General features: G+C 32.7%; 1 protein-coding gene across 3 annotated transcripts in view; it reads right to left on the bottom strand.

The window, feature by feature from the left end:
- LOC126965081 (uncharacterized) overlaps positions 1-13,765 on the bottom strand; it is a 74,383-nt gene that overhangs the window by 26,509 nt on the left and 34,109 nt on the right. For 2 of the 3 annotated variants that reach the window (XM_050808532.1, XM_050808534.1), the window contains exon 2: positions 953-1,110. In XM_050808532.1, the coding sequence (XP_050664489.1) occupies positions 953-1,076 (124 nt within the window). In that variant the 5' untranslated portion in view covers positions 1,077-1,110. Of the gene's footprint in view, positions 1-952; positions 1,111-10,211; positions 10,622-13,765 lie in introns of those variants that run through there. The other variant, XM_050808533.1, reaches the window with a different exon arrangement.

The raw sequence follows: 13,765 nt of genomic DNA, 5'->3' as shown, positions 1-13,765 counted from the left end.
AGAAATATTGAGGGAGATCACTTAAATATAACAAATTGTTAACGCGATTATGCTCATTCACACGTACGTTCTCGCGAAGTGTATTTTCGCATGTAAATCTACATGGCTTTATTAAATCAAACCGTTCATTGTGTATCGTTTGGAGTGCCTGAATTCTATTTTGCAAAATGACCTTGAGACTACAAATATGTCCTTTTCAAGACAGCTTTCAAGATTAGGATTTTTAAAATTACTATTGTCTCTGTCTTCAACAGTGACTTGTAAGATGTGATTATTCCCGTTCGATGAAAAGTATGTTGTACCGTTGTACCTTGGCACATTCCAAACTTCAATCCATATAGCTGTAATTAAAGTAGATAATTTATTTTCATCCAATTTCTGTACATAATTCGAGTGGAAAGTATGTTTTACCCTAGTTAGTTCAATCCAGGCTCTATATTTCTATAGTTTAATCAGTCTATTCCCATCTAAATCCAGAGATTGCATAAAATTTCCGAAAACTAGAAAATTCATCATTGCCCGATTAAAAAGGCATAAAAGGCATTTATTTTCTCAAAATTGATTCCTTTAGAATTCTTTTTTTTTTGTCATTTCTTATACTACTAGATACTACTACCGCTTCGGAAACAAATGGCGCTCTGGGAGAGAAGAAGCGGCGCAAGAAACTCTATATATGATGGGTATAAGTTACAACAGCAGTCAGGAAACTGTTGTTCTCTTTGTAACCGGCTTCAGTTTCATCGAATCAATATGCTTTTATGATGTTAAATCTTAGAACATACATTTAAAGTTGGCATATTATCAACCTGGTTAGCCAACTGGTTGTCTTTCTCATATATCATCAATATTCAATGAATTAAAAAAAACATCTATCACCACGGTGCTGGTGTACGGGTCTGCCTCAGCTCGCAAGTAATTTAATAAAGTAAATATTGAAGATATATTGACATACCAAAAGTAGTGGTCGTGGTAACAGTGGTGGTGTCCGGGTCTGCCGCAGCTCTTATGATCGCCAACATCACCGAGAGAGCGACGAGCGCCGCTCGTCCGTGGCGCTCGAGCCGCACGCCGCCCATGCTGCTGCCGCTCGCTCCTCACATCCCACCACGCCTGGTTAACACAACCTTGCTATAACTTGAATGTATTTCTCTAAGTAAAATATATCGACTAAGATATATTGCGGAAATAAATTAAAAACCAAATTTTGTGAGCTTTCTTGAGTGTTAATTCCGCTAATTATTATTACACGAGTCTCGTGCTACAATTTAGTGAGTAAACATCCCCTCACACGCTTCATGAACATGCGAAACAAGTGTCGGATCGATTAAAGATAAATATTAGCAAAATTTACACTCAAGTAAGCCTATATTTGTATTATGTATGTCTCCAAATCAATAACTGCTTTTTTTATAAAAAGGAAGGACAAACATCTTAAGAATAACAGAAATTTACCAAATTGACTTAAGATGTCGCTCTTTCAAATCTGAACATTTTTTTTAAGTATTTTGTTGTCCACACGACATGGATAACCTTTATATTCAAATTTTAAATTGTATGAACTCTAATGCATTGATGGGGTAATTTGATAATAGCCATCATTAGGTTTATATTTTATTGAATTCTCCACCAAAAGGTTAATATATAAAAAACTACTTGGAAGAGTAGCGGTGGTCTGATCTCCTGAGGCCCAGGTTCGAATCCCACATTATCCAAACATAATATTCGCACAAATAAGAACTACTCGATCTATCGTATTATTATTAGTGAAAAATTGATAGTCCTAAAGTATCTTCTTGATTTATTACCCACTGCCCTTTTTTCAATGTCAAATAAACTTTATGCAAATAAGCTTCAACTAAGTCAAACTCAAATAAACTTTGTTCAATTAGTCTTAATTTAAGCGCTATTGAATCGTCACTATAAATATTTCTTTTAAATTACTGAATCTACCATATCCTCGGATAAAGCTGATTTCAATAGAAGAACAGACGTGAAACTCAACGGTCACTCTTATAAATCTTAATCTCCAATTTGCATATCGAAATAATAGCATCCGAAATTTAAATTTTTACCGAACACTTTGTAACCCTGTTTTCAAATAGAGTATTTAAATATAAAAACGGAGCCATTGTTATTAGGAAACATATAAAAGTGTGTAACTTCTTTAGAGTTCGACAGGATGTTCAAAATGAAGATGGTGTTTCTAGAGAACAACGTAATTTATTATATATATGAATAAGAAGTGGCTCTATGTATTGATTGCTCCTACACAACGTATGAGCAAGTAACAAACTGTTAATCAAAAACGAATTTAGGCTTCAGATCTTTCGATCTGTCTATCACAGCTGCGATCCGATCAGGATGAAGGACTATTTTATCATCCTACAAAGAAGAGGAAATATCTTGAATGAAAACAATAATAAATGCCCGGCCCACTGCCACTTCAGTTTTGCAACCATCTGGGCTATATAAGTGACATTGGCACTTCTACATATATTATACACGTTAAATTACGAAAAATTTAATCTAAACTCATTCTAAATTGCAATCTAGATTGCTTTAGTTAAATTCAGTGTCAGTAATTAAAATAAAACAAAAGTCGTTATACAAAATTACTTAAAGACGATCACACGATAAGATTAACTTTGCTAGACTCCTTACGCTAATAAAGCTCCCTGCAAACTATCTGATCCACAAGGTCTATGTAAATTATATTGTCACCGACATTGGATTCTGTTTGTATTTTAACATTAAGTTAACATTTCATGGTTCTTGATTTCATTTTGTGTGATAGAATTTAATAATTTTAAGTATGCACGCGAATGTTCGAATGCTAAATGTAATCTTTGTATTGAGAGTGATATTTTGCATAATACCTCCCCCACAGCTGTAGTCTGTACAGTTTATATGTACAATGTGGTGGTGAAATATAAATAAAAAATAGTTTAAAATAATTAAAAAAATACGCTTTTATAAAAAATCCCACTAAAATACAAACTAAATCGTAATAAATTTGAATTAAAAATAGTGTAAGAAAAAATGATTTTATTGTAAAAAAAAAAACGCCGGGTGCATGGTATCAATAGTTATAAATATTTTATGAAAAAAAGTTGAAAGTTAGTAGAAGGGTTATTTTGATAATATTGTAAAAAGCACTCCACGCTTTTTTACAATATAATCATTTTTTGTTACACTATTTTTAATTCAAATTTATTAAGATTTATTTTCTAGTTTTTAGCGGGATTTTCTATAAAAGCGTATTTTATTGTTATATTAAAGTGTCTTCGGTCTTTAATAAGTATGCCAAATTTCAAGTTAAGCCGACGTTTTGAAGGGGGTCAAGATCATGTTCAAAGATTCCGTTACATACTAACATACATATGAAGCTAAAAAAAAGCGTATTAAAAATGAAAATTCGTGTCACTAGAAACTGTTATCCTTGCATAGCAACTTTTTGGTAATATTTACCAGCTTCAGTAGTCACCAACAGATACGATATAGAGATATTCAAGTATATTTTATTAATTTAATTATAACGGCAAATAACAAATTTCACCATTCATGTGCACTTAAATATCCTAATAATATGAATAGGAGTTCATTCAATTACAAGTTACAAATGAATTCATAATTTATATCTGAGTTTCAAGAAAATGTTAAAATTTTACAATTTTAAAAAACTAAATTCTACAAATGTAATAATGTTTTCCTTACAAATTTGTAAAATAAATGTTTATCATATAAAATTGCCATAACCTACGTGGGGTTTATATCGCAATGTTTTCTTTAACCAAACAATTGATGAGTATATTATTATAAACTGCCAAAGATCAGGTAACATTTGTGCAAATAAACAGGTATTATGTGGGTCATGCTGAATTTGTTACTAAAAATTTGTATATTCTGCTTCAATAGAAACTTAAATTCAATACATTATATATCTTTTAGTTAAAACGTCATTATCACGTACAAACGATTATATTATGAATAATATAACGGGTTGGCCACTCTTAATACGCTTTACTCGACTTTTTCTACTCCCGTCCTAAAATACAGACTCCTTGAATTCTAAACATTCTTTTTGGCTTCATCTACAGAGAGTTGACCAAAGCATACAAGATTTATACACGATACGTCACTCGAACGATTGACTCAGTTGGAAGAGCGCTCACACGGATTGCTAGAGGTCACAGGTTCAAGTCCGGCATCGTTCATAAATTTTGTTTTCAAATTTTATTTGTGTAATTAATCCCAGAAATGAGGTTTAACACATAATAAATTGTTTAGATTTGCAAGAGCAACATCTTAAGTCAATTTCCTAATATGCAAATATAAGGGTTGAGCAGGTTACCAACTGTAAAGTAGATACTGTAGATGAGGCCACAACCTGAGAGTTGCACAAAGCATATATGATTTATCAACGAAACGTCACTCGAATGGTTGGCTCATTGGGAAGAGCGCTCGCACGGAACGCGGGTTCAAGTTCTGCGTCGTTCACAAATTTAATTTTCAAATTTTTATTTGTGGTACTTATGTATTAGCGCCACCGCAGTTATAGATTTGGCGGTTTTTAACTGCCGTAAAATCATAAAATAAAACAATTTATTTTATTAGCCTAACCTAACCCTCCATATTGGCGCATTAGAGTTACTCCTGCTGCGGTGCCGTTTATACAAAAGTACCAAGTAATAATTACAAGTGTTTTGTAAAGTTATTTAAAAAGATATGACTTAAGTAAGTGATACTGGAAGAAAAGTAAATAAAGTAACTAAAAACACACAGGCACACACCACTGAAAAATATTTTTCTTGGATACCTGCAACGTGATAAACCATATATTTCTGTGTACGAATACTTCAACACTGAATAGCATAAGATAAAATATTAAAATACCCATAAAAAGTAAGGGCACGAAAATTAATTTACGTAATGCAAAGCTTCATGTCAAACGTGGAAGTAACAGAAAGTCGAGAACAGCATAATTTAGAGCTGACGCCTAAATTGCTCAAATTGTTCACATCAATCACAACGTAGTTACAATCTCATTAGAGATGACTTTTGTTATATTTTACCGAACAACGGGGCTAAGAATATCCTAAATGTAATGTTGACACAATCATTTCAATGAAACTTTTTTTTTATAATAACAAGGGACCAGACGACCAGGACGTTCAGCTGATAGTAACTGTTACGGCCTGCCCATTACAATGCAGTACCGCTTAAGATTATTGAAAAACCCAAAAATTCTGAGCGGCACTATAACTGCGATCTTCACCTTAAGATATAAGATATTAAGTCTTATTTGCCCAGTAATATCACTAGCCACGGCGACCTTCAGGCCGAAACACAATAATGTTTCCACATTCCTGCTTCACGGCAGAAATAGGCGCTGTTGTGGTACCCATAATCTAGCCGGCATCTGGTGCAAAGGAGCCTTCCACTGCTAAACACAGTACGAATAATAAAAACACAGCACAAAGGTACAAATTGTATAAATATTTCACTTAACGGCTAATGTTACTATATTCATGGAAGTGACTGGGACAATCAGATAAAATGATTTTATTTGAAACGCTGAGAGCTTAACAATGTTAGGCATAACGTAACGGATACGGCTCCGTCGCATGGCGTCTGTTACTATAAGACAAGATACAGAAGTTTTTATGCATGAGACGCTGGTCTTGAAAAACAGAAACGTTCGAATGAATTCAGTAAATATTCAATTATTAAATTCAGCACATACTTCAGATTTGATCGGAAAATATTCATTAAATTCTACACGAGCATCTTTGCGTGAGGAGAATAGTTTTGCGCTTGATCTTTGCCACACACGCTGGTATGTCTTGATAAATCACGGATATATCATCAAGATCCAATCGAAGCCTAAGCAGCGCCAATCGACTTGGGTGTTGGAAAAGAAGAAACACCTACCAAAGGGAAGCGATCTAGATGTTCGGGTAAGATTTTGGTATTTAGATTTATCATAATTTGACTGGGTATTTGGAATCAATTCCTCTACGAAATCAAAGTAGTAGTAAGCTTAACTGTACGGTATACTAGAAATTGCTTAGCAGATATTTTCACCGCTATGAGCTACAAAGCTTTATGCATGCATTTGAATAAATAATGTTTCTTTCATATTATGTTTCGTTTTTTATATGTATTAAAAGGTGTATTTTTGTTGTTTCCTTTTTCTAACATTAAACATTTTGTATTGTATTTTATATTATAGCATGTAATAATATTTGTATATCCTATATAGATAACTAATTCATTATGGCAAATGATTGATGGCTTCATCAAAATAACGCAAATGTTATGTGTATTAGGGTATTTAACCACCTTCCAAAGAATATTAGAGAGATGCCTAAAACATTAATGCATAAAAAATTAAAATTATGGCTAATAGATAAATGCTTTTATAGTTTAAAAGAATTCTTTAGCCAAAAATAATAGTATTCAAATGTAATTTTTGAGAGGTACCTACAAACTAATGTTTATTTTATATTATATCATTGAATTAAAGCTACGTAATGTGTATTAAGAACGTATAAGTATAAATTAAATATGATATTCCAATATTGACAGTCAAATATTTGTATGCCGATATATTGGCGAATTGTGCTGTACACCAATTAATTGTTAACAACTATGTTACCACGATTCATACAAATAAATCATTTCATTTCATTTCATTGTAATCTTTGTTTTCATTATTCTTTGTATTATGCTGCTGCATTGTAAATTTTATACAAAAATATGATATATAGCTAACTTTTTTGTACATAAAACAATTTATATCCTTTCGTGTAATAATACCCTTCACAAGTTAATCGAATGTATCGGCAAATTATGTAAACTTGATATGTTCATTTTTCGGTTTATGTAAATCGGTCTAATATAAGTATTTTAGTTACTAGCTTTTTCGAGCACTACACAATTTATAATTTCTGTTACAAAATGTGGAAATCTTGGTCTATTTGTTTTCATATATTTATTGTCATATTTGTTTAAGACTGTATGTTTCCCAAATAAAAAAAAAGCTCTGCGGGCCCTTGTTTCACCACAACAATGCACTCTGCCTTCAAAACGAAGGACTTCTTAGGCAAAACTCCTGAATCACTCTCCTTACTTGTTAATTGATAATCCCAGTGTTCTTATTATTTGAGTACCATGGTTATAGGAAAGATGTTCGAAGCGGACTGGAAAAAGTATATTGAAATTTGGTTCAGGTATGTGAAACTTTGTATACATGCTGATTGAGGCTTGTTGCAAATGAATTGATATATATATAAGTAACATAATATAACATATGAAAAGCGAATTATTAGTGAAATATTATTGCATACTTTTGTGGTTAACATTGAAGATTTTATGCAAAATGCGATTGTTATACGGAAACGAAATTGTCCTTTTTAAAAAAAAATGTTTATTTCACAAACAATAATTATTGAAGAAACAGTGAAATAGATATTGAAGACTAGCTGACCCGACAGACGTTGTTCTGTTCATAATAAAAAAAACTCTTGCGGATGGAATTTTGGACAATCCGTTCTTAGCTGACCACTACTTGGTGAAAAGAATATTCCTACCAAATTTCAAGTCTTTAGCTCTAATGGTTCCAGAGATATCGTGATGAGTGACTAAATACGTGGAAATCTCTTATATCTGATATATAAAATTCTCGTGTCACAATGTTCGTTCCCGTACTCCTCCGAAACGGCTTGACCGATTCTCATGAAATTTTGTGAGCATATTGAGTAGGTCTGAGAATCGGCCAACATCTATTTTTCATACCCCTAAATGTTAAGGGTGGTCCACACGAAATTTTTATTTTTTATTTTTTCTGACATTTCTTTTAAATTTATTTGGTTATCAGTCAACATTAAAAAATACATATAACTTCAAATTTTGACCCATCTACGATCAACAGTTACTTTTGTATCGCGATTTTAATATCGGCAATACAACGTTTGCTGGGTCAGCTAGTATATATATATAGATTTAATACTTTAAAAATTAGACGTTTATTATGGTGGAATTCACGGTGTATATTTTAAACAATAACTTTTGATTATAATAATAGAAATACTTTAAATCAAGTGTACATTACTTAAATCTAAGGATACAAGTTTGTTATTAAGTTGAGAACGAGATAGGATTTACGACGTTTTGACTTTCGAATAAAATATTATTAATTAAATCGGTTTTGACTGCAGTATTAATTTATTTGTCACATTATTATTGTATTTTGAAAATAATTTATATATATTTTAATCGAGTGCTCTTTGATTTGACACTTATTGTTTTATTGTTTCCTTAAAAGTACTCAATGTAGTTGTTGTGAATAAAATATTTCCTTTAAGTAGCTTCTGAAGACGTTTTTTGTCATTCTTTACGGATTCTGTAGCTCGATCATAATATTTTATCGCGTTGTCTTCATCGAGAGTTGCGAAAATATGCCAAATGCGGTACCAAACCATGCTGAGCGTTTATTACCACTTGAGATAAGGTGAGATATAGAATTATACTGAAAGACTATACAATACCAGTAACCTTCTGTCTGTTAGCAAAATTATATATTATTGCTATAGTTCTAAAAACATTTAAAACTCTTCCCTATGATGAAAGCATTTTATCAAAAAGAAGAATGGATATTATTGCAAAAACTCCTACAACCAAAACCGGATTTGCATATCGCCAGTACAGCAAGCTCTCAGCCATGCTTTGTAATAGGGTAAACAAGGAAATATATATCCATACAAAACAACTTTATGAATGTAAAAAAGTCCTAGTAAGTTGGATTAATTCACTCATTTATACAGAAACTGAAGAACTTTTAACACAATCATATTAATTTATATAAGATTCATTCATTTGATCACAAACACACACTGACTCACACACATTATACCTCTCACACCTTACTTATCACTCACAACACACAACGCTGTGGAATGAGCTTCCTTATGCGGTGTTTCCGGGACGATACCACATGAGTACCATCAAAAAAAGTGCGTACTCCTTCCTTAAAGGACGGCAACGCTCCTGTGATTCCTCTGGTGATGGGAGAGATTGTGGCACGCTCGTTCGTCCTCCTATTCCATAAAAAAAAACTTTATTCATTTGTGTGCTCCACTATCAGAGGAATGTATATTTTATTATCATCATTGTTTATATTAAATTGGTTGTCCGATACTTATATGCAGCTGAGATTCTAGGGACAAAGTGTTATTCAAAACATCAGCGATAACCTTTGATAGCGTGAGAGACGTCAATGATTTCATTATTAAAGAATTACTTATTGAAAATCTGAATAAGGTATGTTAAAACAATTATTTTTTAAAAAGGAATTGATGCTGGCTTCATTTGATCAAAGTGATGAGTTATGTCTTCTATTATTATTAATTAAGAGGGTTGCTGTGTTGTTATAATTAACCCTTATACTCTTAGCTTTTTGTAATTTTAGGTGATATTTTATATAGACATAGGCTCCAGATACAGATATGTAACGTGGGGGAGATTTACCATGGGAGTCATAGTAGGTCTTTAATGTTTCTTTAGATTTGGATTCTATCTAAGGGGGTATTAACTAACCCTTTCACTAGCTAATTGTTTACACTCGTGTAAATCGGCCAAAAGGTATGTAATAATGTTTCGTGTCGCCACATAGCGCTTTAAGAAATCCTCTAGTTGCGACCATTTTGTAAATTTTTTAATCGACCATTCCCAACTAATTTACTTAATATAAATTTAAGAAGACTATCGCTTTATGAAGAAGATGCCAAACTTATGGCATACCGGCAATTGTGTATAAATGGCTGATCTCTGGATCCATCAAAGCTGTTAATGAATTTTATTAAAATCGATTTCAGATATTTTATCTTCACTTCTTAAGGGCTTAGTAATGAAGGTGTTAACAAAATATGATAAATTAAAATATCCTACTCTGACTCTTAGCTTAACTCTTAGCACTATTTTATTTATATCTCACCTTGCTTACCACTCGGATCCGAGTGGAGTAAAGCTATAATAGCGGCGCCTTCCATTCGGATCCGAGCAAGCATCCCGTTCATTTTTAGTAGTCAGTAAAGCGCCGGCGTTTGAGGCGAGTCATTGTTGATTTGCGCGGCTACTCTGGCAATATAGTCAACTTACGAAAACGAGTATACATTTATCCATATTTTAAAACATTCATAATATGTACTTACTTAATCTAAATTCGCCTTAAAAAGTTTTTGGTTACCAGCTTATTTTTAGACAGTGAATGTGCTTAAGATAGAAAGTCATTGGTTTAAGACTGACAGGGCAACGATGACTGCAATTACGCCGAGGAACATATTGCACTTAAAAATGTATCACATATGTATTTAAATACATTTAAATACAGGCCTTTTGTATTATATAGATACAGAACATATAGAATTCACTTCACAGTTTCACACAATAGAACTTCGGAGCTGTATTCGAGTAGGAGAATTGCGTATCCAACCGCTGCCACCAAAATGTTACACGGAAAGGAAATTTTTCGAATGGAAATGTTTATTTCACAAATTACAATTATTAAAGAAACAGTGAAATAGATATAACAGATTTAACACTTTTAAAAATAAGACGTTTATTATGACAGAAGACCGGCGATTGACTGATTAATGACTGCTCTTGCTCCCGTTAGTTCGTGGTGTATTATGTCGCATGCAATTCGCATAATTTTTCGTTTTACAAATGCTCGCTGTTACGAAATATGCCTTGTGCAATTTTGGTAACACGTTCAATCGCTATATTTTAAATGAATGAATGAAAATGTTATTAATAACAAAAACAAACCACACAGAATATTACAGTTAAAAGAAACTAACAGATTTAAAAAATAATAATTAAAAAGTACTAACATAAAAAAATATAAAAAAACATATACATACATGCATAATATTATATTGATTATCTTAATTCAAAAGTACTGTGTAGTAGTTATTGCTATCAGAAGGAGCTGACTCAACGTTATGCTGCGTTGGTATAATACCAACACAGCGCTGATTTTCAGCAGCTCGCTGGTGACCCATTGAGCAACTACTATTGTTAAATTATATTTTTTGTTTTATTAAAGGTTCCATTAATATTTTTTAAAAAGATGATAATTTGAAATTCGGTACTACTGTTCAGAATATAATTAAGTACTTACATAAAAATTAAAACAATAGCAATTTTAGAAATTTCAGCATCAGAAACAAATAAAAAGTCCCAGTATGTATTATTAATAGATACTTTTTAAACAATTTGGCTTTACTAGGAGACGTTAAACAATGGATGCAGGTGTTGAGATAATCAAGAATATTTTTGATGCCTGGGAGGAATCGCACAATGCACTTGGCATCTTCTGTGATTTATCTAAGGCTTTTGATTGTGTTCAACATTCAACGCTGCTTAGGAAGCTATGCCACTATGGCATAAGAGGAACTGCGCTCTAACTTCTGACTTGATATCAAAACAATAGAATTCAGAGTGTCGACGTGAATGGCAGGAGATCTCCTGGGACTCTTCTCAGTATGAGGGTATCACAAAGGTCTATTCTTGGACCGTTCCTCTTCCTAATCTATATAAATGATCATCCTAATCTTATAGAGAAAAAAACATAAGGTAGTATTGTTTGCGGGTGACACTTTTTTTTTATGCAATAGGAGGACAAACGAGCTCACGGGTCACCTGTTGTTAAGTGATCACCGCCGCCCATAATCTCTTGAAACACCAGAGGAATCACAGGAGCGTTGCCGGCCTTTAAGGAAGGTGTACGCGCTTTTTTTGAAGGTACCCATGTCGTTTGGTCCCGAAAACACCGCACAAGGAAGCTCATTCCACAGCTTTGTAGTACGTGGAAGAAAGCTCCTTGAAAACCGCACTGTGGAGGACCCATCCAGATGGTGAGGATGATATCCTAACTTGTGGCGTGTCGTGCGAAGGTGGAATTCGGCGGCAGGAATCAGGTTAAACACTTCACTGATTTTCAAAGTGAAAAGAAACCAAGCTATGTATAACGAAGTGAACGATATTCTTTCTGATAACGTGTACTGGTTTAGCACTTATAACCTATTAATAACTAGCAAAAAAAAGAAATATATAAAATTTACCGTACCTACCAAATATCAAAAATGGAGATGCAAGTGTTTTGTTAAACGGAGAAGTGATAAAACCGGTGGAATTTGCTATATTTCTTGGCATTACTCTTGATTACAAATTACAATGGGGCCCCCATATTGAAGGACTGGCAAACAAACTTAGTTCTGCAGCATACGCGGTTAAAAGATTAGACAATTAACTGACATAGAAACGGTTCGACTAGTTTACTTAAGTTATTTCCATAGTATTATGTCCTATAATATATTGCTATGGGGCAACTGTTATAACCATAATGTTAACACCAAGAACAGACATATACTTATAATGCCTACTACTCGGCTAAGTCGAGTTAGGAAGTCTTTTGTGGGGCGATGTTTATGCTGTTGGACCGCCCTCAGGCTATTAAATAATAAGTTTAACTGTACAATTAACTTTAAAGTCTCAGGCATTCGTTTTGGGATGGTGGTAGTTTTTGACTTTCAATAAGTGATGTCACATCCTATTTGAATAAAAATAAATATTTAATTAATAATGATTCAATAACTCGGATTGCAATTTTTTTGAAAAATCATTAAAAAACTAAGTAGTTATTGGTTTCTTATAAATCGAGGGCATGACTCCTTTCACGACTTTCCTCTAATTCTCATGGTTTCCGACTTGGCTATCACCGGCCTTCTCAAAAAACTAACCTGTATATATTTAAAGGCCACAGTGACGTAGTAAGAACAGCTCGATAATATACAATAATTATATTTAGCTATTAAAACTTCACTTCATTCTTTAGGAAAAGGCATTCAAAATAATAATAACAATGAAACCTATTTATTTCCAATCTACTATTAAATTACATTCTTACAGTTATATTACAGTTACCTACTAATATTACCTACTTATTAATGTTGTTACAATTATTTTCATACTAAGTATATATTATTATCAAGATTTTACATAATTGAATATGAAAAATTATAATTTTATTGGCATAAATAACTGTTATGTACTATCTTCATAATTATTGATTGGAAACCCTTCTTTGGTATAGGCCTACTCTAGCTTTTTCCATGCCTCTCTGTCCATTGCTATCTTTTTCCATAAGTTTCCTGCTGTCACTTGAATGTTCTTTTCCTAGGACGTCCTTTTCTCCTTTTTCCTATTGACCCTTCCCACATAGTTGCCTCTGAGGTCCATGTACTGTCTCTAAATCTTGCAATATGTCCAGCCCACTTTCATGCATTCAAAATATCATAATAAAATCTACGAGAGTTTCGAGGAACGGTTTTGTTCAGGTGTAATCTAACACAATATAACATTGTGTCGAACAGCTTAGATACAAATTGGTTTTAGAGAGTTCCGAAACAGTCATTATAGTTCCGCATAAAGACAATGAATCCAATTATCTTGAACCGACTTAAAGATACAGAAGGAATACAATTTGTCTGTATTTTTTTCCAATATTTCTTATATCTTCGTTGTTTGTTTGTCTGTTGTTGATAGTTATTACTTCCTGAGATCAATATATTTCGTATTGAAGTTACATAATATAGTTATGCAATTGTATATAATGTACAGTGTAATGTATTGACACCGACTTCATATTGTTTTAGCCAAATATATTTTTACATTTTTGTTTCTCTTACGCACGTGATGATGA

Source organism: Leptidea sinapis, chromosome 6, assembly GCF_905404315.1.
Source record: "Leptidea sinapis chromosome 6, ilLepSina1.1, whole genome shotgun sequence".
Classification (NCBI taxonomy): Eukaryota; Metazoa; Arthropoda; class Insecta; order Lepidoptera; family Pieridae; genus Leptidea; species Leptidea sinapis.
This window is presented reverse-complemented; position numbering and strand designations above follow the sequence as displayed.